The sequence below is a fragment of the Varroa destructor genome, unplaced genomic scaffold (genome assembly GCF_002443255.2).
Source record: "Varroa destructor unplaced genomic scaffold, Vdes_3.0 BEIS01000007.1, whole genome shotgun sequence".
NCBI lineage: Eukaryota > Metazoa > Arthropoda > Arachnida > Mesostigmata > Varroidae > Varroa > Varroa destructor.
Genome location: NW_019211460.1, coordinates 22,351,423 through 22,364,621, shown reverse-complemented (window position 1 = coordinate 22,364,621; position 13,199 = coordinate 22,351,423). Strand labels below are relative to the sequence as shown.

Here is a 13,199-nt window from a genome sequence, read left to right as displayed (position 1 = left end):
CCTACTGTTTCGTGTGTCAAATAAGGGAGGGCTGTATGTCATTCACACGAGCAATAATGAAAAATCGGTTTTTTTTTATGCAAGCTACAGGAGCTACTAGGACTAGGGTCGCGGATTATAAAAATATATTAATTAAATTGTAGAATTTTTTTCTCTTCAAACTTTCTTAACATGCAAAGTTTTTTGAAGCTATTGGATCCTGTATTGTTACGCAGCGAGCTCCAAGTTGAATGATGTTTGTTACGTCTTTCTTTGCTCCTGATATTTGTTTTGAGATGCAACCTTTTCAAATGACTACAAAATGACAATGGTCAAATTGAAATTGTAAATGAAAGGATACCCTGTCGACACGAGTACACGATCTGTTCAAAAAGTGTTAGAAATATTAAATATCTCCGGTCGCACTATTATGATTCAGATTTAAATCAGGTTAACTTTATTTTAACAACGATTTAAAACGACTGCTTTGAAACTTTGTTCGTTAGATATTTTGTTTATAATGTTTTTGAACCTTTACTAATATCGCTATTTCGAATATTGTGTTAGTGAGCCCTAAAAGCCACTGTTTAGATTGTATGGGCATGCACTGCTGATCTAGCAATTAATGAAGTTGCAGGTCTCATATCGAGTCAATGTATAATGGCAAAAAAAGATAAGGAAAAAGTGTTTCTCTAATTACTTAGTAGTTCCGTTGGATATCTACATAAAAGAATTAAGAACACCAAGATTCGTACTCCCCGCGTAACCAGTGTCATTTTATTGGTAACTACCTAGTTAAACTTATCTAACAACCAACTGCCTCTAAGTTGACGACCTAATATGGAAGCCAACAGTACTAAAGGAAACAGGCCGGGCCGATCTCGAGGCCAAATTGCTGTTGACGTCCTCCGATGTCCTTGGGGGCGATATCCACAACCGGCAGCCTGTTGGGCTTGTCCGACTTAAAAGTAAGCATAGTTTGATCCCAGCTGCTCTTGCGATCCTGTACCATATAAATTTGCACATAAATTAAGACTACAGATATACACATTTCGAAGTAATAGAAGTATTTTCGTCACAACTTTCTTCTTTGTACAATCCTAGTGTTTTTACAAATCCAAAATATCTCTGGATGTGTTGAATCTCCCATATTAATAAGCTCACTAATAGTCTCGTTTAATTTAGATAACTAGTAAAAAAAAAAAAAGTATTACAGGTACAGTACCTTGCAACCATCGTATGCTGCAGTGAAGGTGAATTTGTTGTTTGCAGATACGTTATCCCCATGGGGCTTTAGTTCGAGATCATTCCCAGAAAGCAGTTTCACTGCTTTTCTGTAGTTGCCCTTGGTGGCATCTAAGTAGGCGACTGAGTTCTTGCAATGGTACGTGATATTCTGCTCGGCACGCCCGCTTAGCATTTGCAGGAATGTCAGCTGTACGCGGTCGATCTTGTACGTGAACTGAAGGCAAGTCCAGAGTAAAGCTGTTAATTAGATTTCAGCTTTTGGCAGTGTTTCTTCTTCCAATTCTAACGAATTTCTGCTGTGTACATTTCGAAGCCGTATTATCGGATAAGGTAATACGCTGCGCGCACAACTCGTGTCAACAAAGCACTATCACGCACTGTTGCATGTCGACATATAAACATTTCAAGTTCGGCGTGCAGCGTATATTTGTATGGCTTCAGGCGTTGAAAGCAGAGGTCATAAGATGAAAGTGCGGACAAAAATTTGTGGAAAAAACCGGGTAGGATGCTATCTAGAAAACAGGGATTCTGATGAAAGCAGTATTCCATATAAACTGCTTACCTGACTTCCGCCTGGCATTTCAGAGAACCAGGTATGTTTTGGTTTGCCAATGTAGTGTGCCTTATTTGGTACGATCTTCGGTGAAGGTGTAATGCAAGACGCCCCAACACGCATGTCACAGTAAACCTGGATAGCATCGCGCGAATCCCCTTCATTCGGATCTATCCAATACATGCCACTCTTGAAGTCAGGATGGGAAATCGAGAGATCCCTACATGTTTTGGCAGGAGCATCCTTCGTTCCGACGGGGTTTCTTATACGGTCATACTCCTCGACAAGCTTTTTGTAATACTCAAAGATGATTTTTTTCTTATCTTCAATTGAAGCTTTGTCATCGAATAGTACGCGTGCGTCGTCGCCGATCATTGGATCTGGGCCCTTCGTGTGAGGTTTACCAAGAATAGCCTGAAGGGCGGCGGGATCGTATCCGAATGGCTCTCCAGGAGGTCCGGGGGGTCCAGGAGGACCAGCAGCTCCGGGAATACCAGGCTTGCCATTTTCTCCAGGGGGCCCTCGAGGGCCTGGTGCTCCTTGAACTCCTTGAGGTCCCATCGCACCGTCTCTTCCAGGTGCACCTCTTGGGCCAGCTGGTCCTGGAAGTCCGGTAGTTCCTGCACCTCCAGGAGTTCCGCGCTCTCCTGGAGCTCCCTAACGTAGAAGAAGAAAAGATTCACATACATCGGAAAAGAAAGCATGCAAATCACATATTTGTGCTCTTGAACGTCATTGTGCATTACATGTAAATCGTACGATTCCTCGTAAGATGGTATATGGAGAGATTACCTACTGAGATTGGAAATAGCGTGGAATTAAGGTAGATTGACAACTCACAGGTGGTCCAGGAAGTCCTTGCAAACCAGCGAGACCTCGATGACCCTTAAGTCCACGATCACCAGGTTCTCCGCGGTCTCCCTTACTGCCCTGTAAACCGGCTACTCCAGGCGGGCCACGAGGTCCCTGGGGACCACCTACACCCATGGGACCAGTGTCCCCCTTTTCTCCATGATCACCGGATGGGCCTCTTTGACCAACGGGTCCTGGGGCGCCAATAAGACCAGGTGGTCCAGGCGGTCCCTGTGCTCCTGCTGCTCCTTGAGGTCCCTTGTCACCGGGACGGCCCGCGATACCAGGTGGACCCTGTTTGCCGGGGCTTCCAATGAGTCCTCTTTCACCCTGAGGTCCAGGTGGCCCCTGGATACCTTGAGGTCCAGCAGATCCTGGTGGTCCATCTCCTCCTGGCTTTCCTTCTTGACCACGCTCTCCTTGAGGTCCACGAGGTCCCATTGGACCTTTAGGACCTTGAAGGCCGGGCAAACCTGGTACGCCACGCTCTCCGTGTGGACCAGGGGGACCCAAAGGTCCGGTTTGACCTACAGGACCCTCAGCACCGGTTTCACCTTTAATACCTTGAGGACCAATAGGTCCAGGATTGCCCTGTGCGCCTTGAAGACCTGGCCTACCAGGCTCACCGGTTGTTCCCTTAATTCCTGAGATAATGAATTAGGCACTTAAGTAATGTAGGTGAAATGTAGTTATAAAATATTATTAAATTCCTTTATGGACTACAGATCTACGGAGGTCATGGGAAGGTCGAAATAATATAATGAAATAACAGAAATATTAAATTTAGCTGCTATTTAGCAACTATCGTTATTGAATTATGTTGTACACATGCATTTTTTTGAAAATCAATATTCTGCATTATTGATCCAGAAAAGATGAATCTGAGGATTATTAATATATTATACTATATTAATATATTATAATGAAGTTGTAAAAGTACTAGTAAATGCTTTAGCCCACCTGGAAGGCCTATCGGTCCCGGTAGACCGGGCAATCCAATCTCTCCGGGCCTTCCCATCTCACCAGGCCGACCGATAAGACCTGGAATTCCGATGTCTCCCTTGGTACCAGGTTCCCCGCGAGGGCCCTTGGGTCCTGAAAGGCCAAGGGGTCCAGGAGGTCCGGCATCACCGGGGGAGCCCTGGGGGCCGATCTCGCCTTGTTCACCTTTAGGACCTGGTGCTCCGTTGTTACCTTTTGGTCCAGTAGGTCCAGGGGGACCAAGTGGACCTTGGAATCCAATAGGTCCTGGAGGCCCAATAGGGCCTCTAGCGCCAACCTGTCCAGGAGCTCCAGTTGGGCCAATCGGTCCAGTGGGACCTGACCCGCCTTTAATGCCAGGCTCGCCTGTATGTCCGATAGGTCCGACGGGACCCTGTACACCTGGTTCTCCCGGCCGGCCCATTGGACCTTCAGGACCTGGTGGCCCATGGTCTCCCCGTTCACCTTTTGGACCCATTGATCCAATGTCACCACGACGACCAGGGAGTCCCTAAAAAGGAGTTTTAGGTAAGTAAACGCTTGGCATAGTAATTTATATGATCACATCTTACGTCTAAAGTTGTTGTAAATACTTACAACAAGACCTGGGGGGCCTTGGTGTCCTTTAGCGCCCTTTTCTCCAGTTGGACCTCTGGCACCATCCTGTCCTGCAGGCCCAGGTTCACCACGATCACCTTGTGGGCCTTGTACACCCTGTTTGCCTGTCTCGCCAGGGAAGCCGCGCTCCCCCCTGGCACCTGTAGCTCCTGGAAGGCCAGGTGGACCAGCGATTCCAGGAATTCCATCTTTGCCCGGCGCACCTGGATTGCCAGGGACTCCCGGGAGTCCCTAAAAACAAGAAACGCTTAGTCTTCATATGCTTACTTAATTTTGACTTAGGATTGCCGGTTTGTATCATACAGTTCGTATCTAAAAAATATGATAATTGTCTTAAACCCTCCTTTCATTCATCTGAAAAAATTAAGCTCAGTACCTGGAATCCTCGAGCCCCTTGCGATCCTGGGGGGCCTCTCATTCCCATTTCCCCAGGTTTTCCTGGTAATCCGGCCGGTCCCATAGGACCCTCCTTTCCAGTGTCTCCACGTGGCCCTTGTGGTCCACGAGGGCCCTGTTTGCCGTCTAAACCGGGCTCGCCCTAAAATGAAAAATGTGCGCTATTCTATCGTTTGTTTCAAACATAGGTTTAAGTGAAGCTTTCTAAAACAGTTTCCTTTCATGTAAAAATGCATAACGCCTACCTGTTCCCCTTTCATTCCCGGGAGCCCTGTAGGTCCTGGAAGGCCTTGCATTCCCTGTTGCCCAGGTTCGCCGGCTTTTCCATCAGCACCTGGAAGGCCCTACTCCCAAAGTAAAAAAGATCATTGTTTAAACACGACATCTACTTTCTTTGAATATGTCAGAATTCAAGGTGCCAGAATTAACCGATGCCAAAAGAAATTTTCTTAAAACTAAAAAATAAAAAATCATATGGATTATTAATCAGATAGAAAATGAATGAACATTATTTAAAAAAAAATAGTATAATATGCAGAGTGTATACCCTTTCTCCAAGAGCTCCATCTTTTCCGGGCAGACCAGGTGTACCCGGTGTACCTCGAAGGCCTTGGAGTCCAGGAAGCCCAGGCTTGCCATTGTCTCCTTGAGAGCCCTTAGGTCCGATTGGCCCTTGCGCTCCAAGAGCACCCTGCTCACCCTTTTGTCCGGGAAGTCCGTCAGGACCTGGGAGTCCCCTTGGGCCAGGCACACCCTACAGAAGTTAATTTGAGTAGCACATGTTAGTCAAATACGTGCCATATCTAATTAGGATACAAACAAAGATTTTATAATCTTGTGCAGACATAAATTGAACTAATGCAATTTAAAAATATTTGTATTGATATAAGTTTACGTAATACTCACTCGTTCACCTTGAGGCCCTACAGGTCCGGGAGGTCCTTGTGCACCGCTCTTACCCTAAGAACGTATATAATGGTATCTTACTGGCTTATATTGATAGGAAAGAACGTATCCACTGTATTGTAAGATTAGCTAGAAATAGGCTTATTTGAATCTAACTATAATTTGAAGAACTCATAAGTATTCAAGAACTTTGTTGTTGACTGTTCAAATTACATTGACGTTCTATAACTATTCTTCATTTATTTATTTTTATTTATTTGATTATTATTTTACATCCGTTGATATATTTTATATCAAGATATAGATATAGAATCAAGGTTAACAATTCTATTTATATCGATGGTTGGTTGGCAAAGACCCAACACATTTGTCGAAAGACAATTACCCTCTTTCCAGGAGCTCCTTGCGGTCCGAGCAATCCTCGTGGGCCAGTTGCTCCTGTTTCTCCTTTTGGTCCTGATTCACCCTTGTGGCCTGATTGGCCTGGCTGGCCAGGGGCTCCTTTCGGTCCAGGTACGCCAGGACTTCCTGACAAACCTGGCGGTCCTCGTGGCCCAGGGAATCCGGGTACACCTGCTACTCCAGAATCACCGCGAGCACCCTTCTCACCAGCTGAACCATCCTTTCCAGTTGGACCCTGTGTTAAAATGAAATATATTGTTGCAGATGTATGTTTTATGCAGCTTATAATAGTTACAGATTGACCTAGGACACATTGATTCAGGCACCTAAAAAACAGAAGAGCTTTTGTTAAAATTTACATGAATGCTTTTGTACCGACAGTGCTTTATGTCATACCATTGGTCCAGGTTCTCCGGGAGTTCCTGGTCGGCCAGACTCTCCCCGTGGTCCTTGAAGTCCAGTGCTTCCTTTAGGACCTTGAGCTCCCGCATCTCCTTTCATTCCTGGAGCTCCAGGAAAACCAGGTGGTCCTGGTCGGCCTGCTGAGCCTGGTGGACCAGGTGGGCCCATTTGGCCGTCCGTGCCACGAATTCCTGGAGGACCTGCCGGACCTTCTCGCCCACGCTCTCCACGAATTCCAGCTGGGCCCTATAATATGTAAACGTGCAGATAAGCCACTAATGCAAGCAGACATTTTATAGATCTTAAAACCCTCGCACTATCGACCTTACTGTATGAACTAACAAAGAAGAAAACGTCGGTCTTTGATACAAAAAGCTCGTTGAGCCTGCTAGATCGAAACAGTTGACGCAGTGCCTAAAATCCTCGAGTAGGTAACGATACTACTGTCCCTTACCACGTCCAAGACAGGTTAACTTTGCGCGAAACTAGAAATTTATCAATTGTACTTCTTAATGTATAAGCACTCTACCGGAATTATTTCTATAACCACTACAGTTAAACAACAAGCATCAATCCTTCACGGGCTGCGTAGTGCAAGCAGGAAGCCTTATGTGCGCAAAAGATTGATTAGTGAACTAATTTTTCAAAATTATTAAAAAATTTTAGAAGCCCAACAGTGTAAATTTGCTTAGATACGGCCCAGGCCGTATCTTTTGTTTAGTACACTACGATAATGACCAGTTTTTTCCATCAATCTCTTTTTAGGTATGAGGTGTTCTGCTTAACTCATTTAAATTACTTTTCTAAAAAGGGTTCATGATATAATTGGTATAGTCAGCCAAACTGCGGTTTGTCGATATTATCTCAAAAGTAATCGTTATGAGCGAAGACTTACAATAGGTCCGACCGGTCCAATTTTGCCTTGAGGTCCGGGTGATCCCTTTTCACCCGTCGCTCCGAGTTCTCCTTTTTGCCCGTCAAGCCCAGGATAGCCGCGATGGCCTTTGGGTCCCGGAAGTCCTGGTAATCCTGGTAAACCTCTTGGGCCCTGAGTTCCGGGAGGACCCTGAGCGCCAGGTTTGCCGTCTTCACCAGCTTCTCCCTATGAATTAATTTATCACAATAAGATACTTAGTCAAAGTATGCTTGCAGTAAGTTTTAGTTGAACATAAAAAACTACACTAATTTATATATATAAATGTTTGATAGAAAATTGAATCACCACTCAGTTAGCTGTCGTTAAAAAACAAGCATCAAGACTTTACTATGTCCTGTTACAGCAGCATTATGATTCACTTTTTTTTGAGGTAATTTAAAGATCTACTAAGCTCCTACGTTATCACCACACAGACTGTATGTCTCTCAAATTAGAAATCTTATCTGGCTTAGCCTGAGTTTCCTTACGTCTTTGCCAGTAGGTCCTGCAGGACCCCTTTCTCCGGGAGGTCCCGTGGATCCCGGTGGGCCTGGCTCACCTGGCTCACCACGCACTCCTTGAAAGCCTTGAGGCCCAGGTGGACCAGGTGGACCCGTAGGTCCCCTGGGGCCTGTGGGTCCTACTGAGGCTTGCATATACTGGAAGTCAACGGGTCCTTTTTCTCCGGTGGCTCCAGACAGCGCACGTTGCTCTGTAAACCATTTGCCGAGCTAATAACAGAGCGCAATAATCAGTATTTGCGGCGTATTTTATTATTTATACAGACTATCTATTTATATACGTTATTTATAATTTAAATGTATACTGTACTGATATTTCGACGTTTCTTTGGGATCTGTAGCGAACTACCTGGATACGTTTGCGCATAAAAAATTCGATTGTAACGCTGGGTTGATGAATGCTAAAAATGAAAAGATCTCTAAATGGCCGAGAGGTTACGAAGTCTGTAATTTAAGCAATTGTATCATTTCTTCGACGCATTGTAATAGATTCACTTGTCCAACTAAATGATACTGTTTATCCTTTACATGGTGGCAAGTAGTCATAGACCAAATAGATGATAAAACTCACATCCGGAACGGGACCAGGCGGACCAGGTAATCCAGGCTGCCCATGAAAGCCGGGTTCTCCAGGTGTTCCTTGTTCACCGGGCCGTCCGGGGATGCCAGGCTCTCCCGGGGGTCCACGTGGACCAACGTAAGCTATTTCCTCCGTGACAGGAGGAGGCTCCGATGTAGGTTCTGGATCTTCGATACAGATGGGACAGCATTCGCCCTGTGGCACAATGGTACGCCCTCTACACGGGGGCAATTTCGGACATTCCTGAGGACTGCATACTTGTTGTCCAGCTATGCAACGGCACACGGTACACAGATCGGGCCGCCACTCCTGTCCATCGACGAAGGTTTCGCCGTTCCAGAGACACATTTCGATACCCGGTTCAGACTCGACGGTGCCGGAATGTTCTTCAGGTAGCGACGTTTCGGCCTCATCATACTCTGCGTACTCCTCCTCATCCGCTCCTGAAATGGTTAATGCGTTGTCATCGAAACCAAACTATCGTTCGAAAAAAAAACGCGTCATACATATACAATCACTTAGGTGTAATTATGTATAGAAGGACAATTTGTTGTTGTTTCCATTGGACAAAATTGGAAAATTCGTTAGACACACACACACGTTAAACACAATAGAAACAACACGGTCTCACAGTATAACAGTGCCGATCTAACGACAGGGCAAAATGGTTTCTTATGCACACACACAAAATGCCTATGTAAGGAGATCAGATATCAGACGCCAAGAACGCTAAAGATTTATACTTTCTAGCGATAATTTGCCTTTAAAAGTCTGTCTGTACCCTGCGGTGCGGCAAGAGCCGTATAGAATGCGGCAGTGGCGATCACGAGCCAAAGAAGATGGCAGCCGCTAACGCGCCACGCCATCTTCCGTCAGGGCTCCGACGACGTAGCCGCCCCTTACGTCGTCGTCCTCTTTCAAGACCTCTTAGAGTCTTCTCACACGGACCGATTGACGTCGACCATCGGAAATAACGTCACGGATGCTTTTATATATCTGTTAGCACCCTTGCCATATACGAACGTGAGTCGCACTCGGCACTCCACAATAACCATCGACCGTCATGTTGGCTCGTGTTCCTGCGAGCGGTGCCGCAATCCGTCCACCCTTTCAGATCTGGTTGCTTCTCTAATGTGAACCACATGATTCGCGTTCGGAATGTATGGCGGATGGATGAGATCGTGGCTGGCATCGAGGAGTAGTCAATCGTGTGGGAGGATGCAGTCTCAGATGAGAGTACTGAATTTGATTCTGGATAGTGAGACTTTTCGTTCTCTGTTGGTACTGCAAGTCCGCCACGCCGTTCACCACTGATTCTTATAGTTCGATAGCGCATTCATGCTTGGGTGATGCTTGTCGACCAAGGTTTTTTGTTTATCATGGCCATTTATTACAATTCTAACGCTACATATTTTTACAACTATTAAGATGACGTTCATTCATTATTATTAGACTGACACAAAGCATATGATTTGTTTGTAGATATATAAAGTTGTAAGCTTTATAAAAACAAACGCAAAACATATACGGACTAAACTAAGTACCTGTAAAAATCGGAACGAAATAAAATAAAGGATATGTTTCTTTTTCGCCATGCTTTATTTACTGCGGACGTCAAATTATGATTAACATTTGGCGTCATTAAGTGCGGTACTAATGACAATTAAAACGTAGGAGAAAATCTAAAAACTATATGGCAGCGCTATATATAAATCATATGACTATATGGTAAGGAAATTCAGCTTATTTGCAAAGGTTTAATAACTAATTTTAGAGCCAAAACAGCACACTGAAAGACAGACGCGCGCCGAGTGCTAAAGAACCCCTTTTATTTTTGGTTTATTACTTCATCTCTGCTTTTTGGCATTTTTATTGCGCTGTTTCTGAAAATAAATATGCTTTATATCGCATAAATATTAGCAGAGTAAATAGTAGATATAGTATATGAGTGTAAAAATATCATTTGAGAAAAGTCAGTGCGGGTAATGTCAGCTTCTGACAACTCATAAGACAATATTATATTGTTAGATAATATTGGGTTAGGGCACTTTGTAACTTAGCTAAAAGATAAACGGGATCTCGTATTGGGAGACGAATAACTTGCACAAAACATTAGCTACTCGATTCCAATATCCTGGAATGAGCACACACTACCCAAGGCGAACAGCACATTGTTGAAGTGAATCTGAAATGTAGGACCTTTTAATAGGTTACACCGCTGTATCAGCGACCAGACCCACATCTTATTTTCGTTTCAATGTACCTAATATTTCGTTCCCAATCTCGTCGTAGGTTAGGACAAATATTGTGTTTTTTCAAGCACGTTAACCTCTTAGCTATCTTCACAGTTAAATTTTCTGCGATTTTCGTTTTTGCAAGCTCTAGTGGCCAAGACCACTATATTTCAAGTTATACGTTCATTAAGATAGACGGCCCACTCCTGGTACAAAGATGTCGAGATTCGAAACTAGACCATAATGTGTCCCTAAAATCAGCAGGCAAATACGTTACATGCTAAGCTGTCACAAGGACAGGGTAGTAGAGATCTAAGTTATTCCCAAATGCCTTAAAACTTATATGTATATGTAATTTACATCTTGTAAAAGGGGTGTAAATATAGCTCTGTCAAAACGAAAAACTTTTCCGTCTGACTATAATTAATTCTGTTCATAACTTGTATAAACCTTGAACATTCTAGTTATTTGAGTTTTAATTATTCGTACAGAAAAACTTGTGAAATCTTTACGCCAATTTTAATTACTGACATTTTCAATATATTGTACATCGTAAGATACAAGAAACGTCCTATACGTACGTTGTGACACTCGATGAGCTTTTGATGATAAAAAGTAACTCCTAAGAAATATTACAATAGCTCTTTTCGAAAATTACAATCCATTCTCAGAATGTGTTGAGAATGAGTTTTCCAAAGCCACAGCGTAATTTATCCACGGGAAATAACCGAATAAAAACATAGGCTTCCTCAGATAAATTATCAAAAGCAGTAGTCAGATTCAAATAACATACAGAAATAAACAAAGGGTAGATAAGTTAAGGGATAATTAGTTGTCTATGTTCCCGATAAAACTAAAATCGAGAATGAGTCCCCCACGATTGATATAGTTGAAACAGCATTTTTTTAAAACAGAACTGATATTTAAAAAAGATAATAGCAGAACGTGCCAGTCTAACGATTGCAACGCTCGTACCTCGGTGTCGTTGGTCTAATTATTGCCTTGATCTTCACATACGTAGCGCTGTTCTGTCTATGATTAAAGATTGACAGATTTACGCCAGTGTGTAAGAAAATACCATTTGAGTTTGGCAATACTTTGATGTAGTCATAAAATGCACGATTAGCGCTACCTGCAGGAACTGTGTGTTGTTATTGTTTCGCTAACCTCTTTTCGACACAATTTTCCAGACTCGGTCCTTTACATATGACCAAGCTTTTAGCTGAGCAAAGATCAAGCGCGCCTTGAACGCACCCAGCAGTCCATAACCATAGTATTTCTATGATCAAAAAAGCTATTACCTCTATCCTTACATATGGTATCCACGCTAATAAAAGAAAGCTCGAACCAAGCAGGTACCGTCCTAAGGAGAACGATTACACCAACAGATTCACGCTCGATATTGTATTCAACATTATCTTCAGACCTAAGGGATAATTCAGTTTTTCTATCTCTACATTGTTCTACTGTACCACGGTAGTAGTCCTATAGTGTATATATTAGATTATGTATGTGTACATACATCTCCTGACGGTATTGACGTCTGTTATTCTCGCACCGGGCTGGACTGCGTACGAGGTTCGATCGATTTGGAATCGGGAGGACCTAAGTAGGCTAGTCCCACAATGTTCAGAATTAACACCCTCATACATGTACAGCTCCCGCCATTGTAAGGCCCGTGGGGACTTCCACACACTACAACTATAAGCGGTTATCAAAGATTGATCTGCTCATACCCTTGTCCCTAGATATATCAACCCGAGCGATACACATACACACATAGACATGCACACACACTGTTTAGGCATCCGTTTTTGCCATCCTCTTTCGCGAATTATATCGGAACTTATGCGAGCCTGTGTCTGTGTATATCTTCACTGTCTGTTCCTTCTAAATTTACTAAATATTTCGAAATCCTATAGCCAGACCAACCCATCGTAAACATTTACTCTTAAAGGGTTGTCGATTGCTGTTTCTTCAAGCACAAACAGAGCTCAAACTTTAAACTCTTTTCGCGCTTTTCGTCAGGTTTGATCGCGTGTCGTGATAGTTTCTGGCCCATACGCAGAAACCGAGCAGAATGTGCCCCATCATCGAAGGTATGCATGCTGCATGTAGATACGCTCTTGCTATACGGCGAGGCCCATCGCGATAACGTTGACACACAAATGGGCATTTTCGAGTTGACATCTTGGTAGTTTTCTGCGTCCAGTAGTAGCGTTGAATACGCGAAGCCTTGTTATTCAGTGGACATAGAGAGGGTCGAAGCTGATTTGATTGGCCGTACGACTGTAAGGACTACACAGGATAAACAAACAGGACCTGATTGAACGCCAGCGGCTCAGGCTTGTTCCGCTTTTGGAATTTGGTGATTGCTGTGCTCCGGCCCACGTTCGGTGCTGTGCCGGGACCCACTGTCATCGGTTACTAACAATGATGATTTGCCACTGAAAATTGGTCGCTAGTGACCCAGGATCTGATCTAAGTCTGAGAAATTGGCGATTGGTCCGCAGGCCCACTAACTGTCATTCACAACCAACGAAACCCTGCTATTTCAACTGCTCGGCCTTCGGCTTCTCTCTCAACATGAATGCTGATCGCATCGATTTAT

General features: G+C 43.9%; 1 protein-coding gene across 2 annotated transcripts; it reads right to left on the bottom strand.

Moving 5' to 3' along the window:
* Positions 1-727: 727 nt before the first annotated feature.
* On the bottom strand, positions 728-13,199 carry LOC111254287 (uncharacterized). Of its 2 annotated transcripts, none has more exons than XM_086975779.1 (16): positions 12,538-13,199; positions 8,346-8,797; positions 7,742-7,984; positions 7,233-7,439; positions 6,332-6,583; positions 5,919-6,170; positions 5,534-5,587; positions 5,175-5,381; positions 4,873-4,971; positions 4,608-4,769; positions 4,211-4,462; positions 3,593-4,124; positions 2,621-3,276; positions 1,790-2,437; positions 1,205-1,441; positions 728-982 (listed from the first exon to the last, which is right to left on the bottom strand). In XM_086975779.1, the coding sequence occupies exons 2-16, from the start codon at positions 8,700-8,702 to the stop codon at positions 836-838; spliced, it is 4,305 nt and encodes a 1,434-aa protein (XP_086831905.1). In that variant the 5' UTR covers positions 8,703-8,797; positions 12,538-13,199; the 3' UTR covers positions 728-835. The 2 variants fall into 2 exon arrangements, with proteins under 2 accessions (XP_086831905.1, XP_022670702.1); XM_022814967.2 differs by lacking the exon at positions 12,538-13,199 and adding an exon at positions 9,136-9,808.

Coding starts and splice junctions, on each gene's coding strand:
- LOC111254287 (XM_022814967.2), bottom strand. CDS start 9,220: ATGGCGTGGCGCGTTAGCGGCTGCCATCTTCTTTGGCTCGTGATCGCC. Junction 8,798..9,135: donor GGCTCTTGCCGCACCGCAGG/GTACAGACAGAC, acceptor TAACCATTTCAG/GAGCGGATGAGGAGGAGTAC. Junction 1,442..1,789: donor AAATGCCAGGCGGAAGTCAG/GTAAGCAGTTTA, acceptor ACTTGCCTTCAG/TTCACGTACAAGATCGACCG.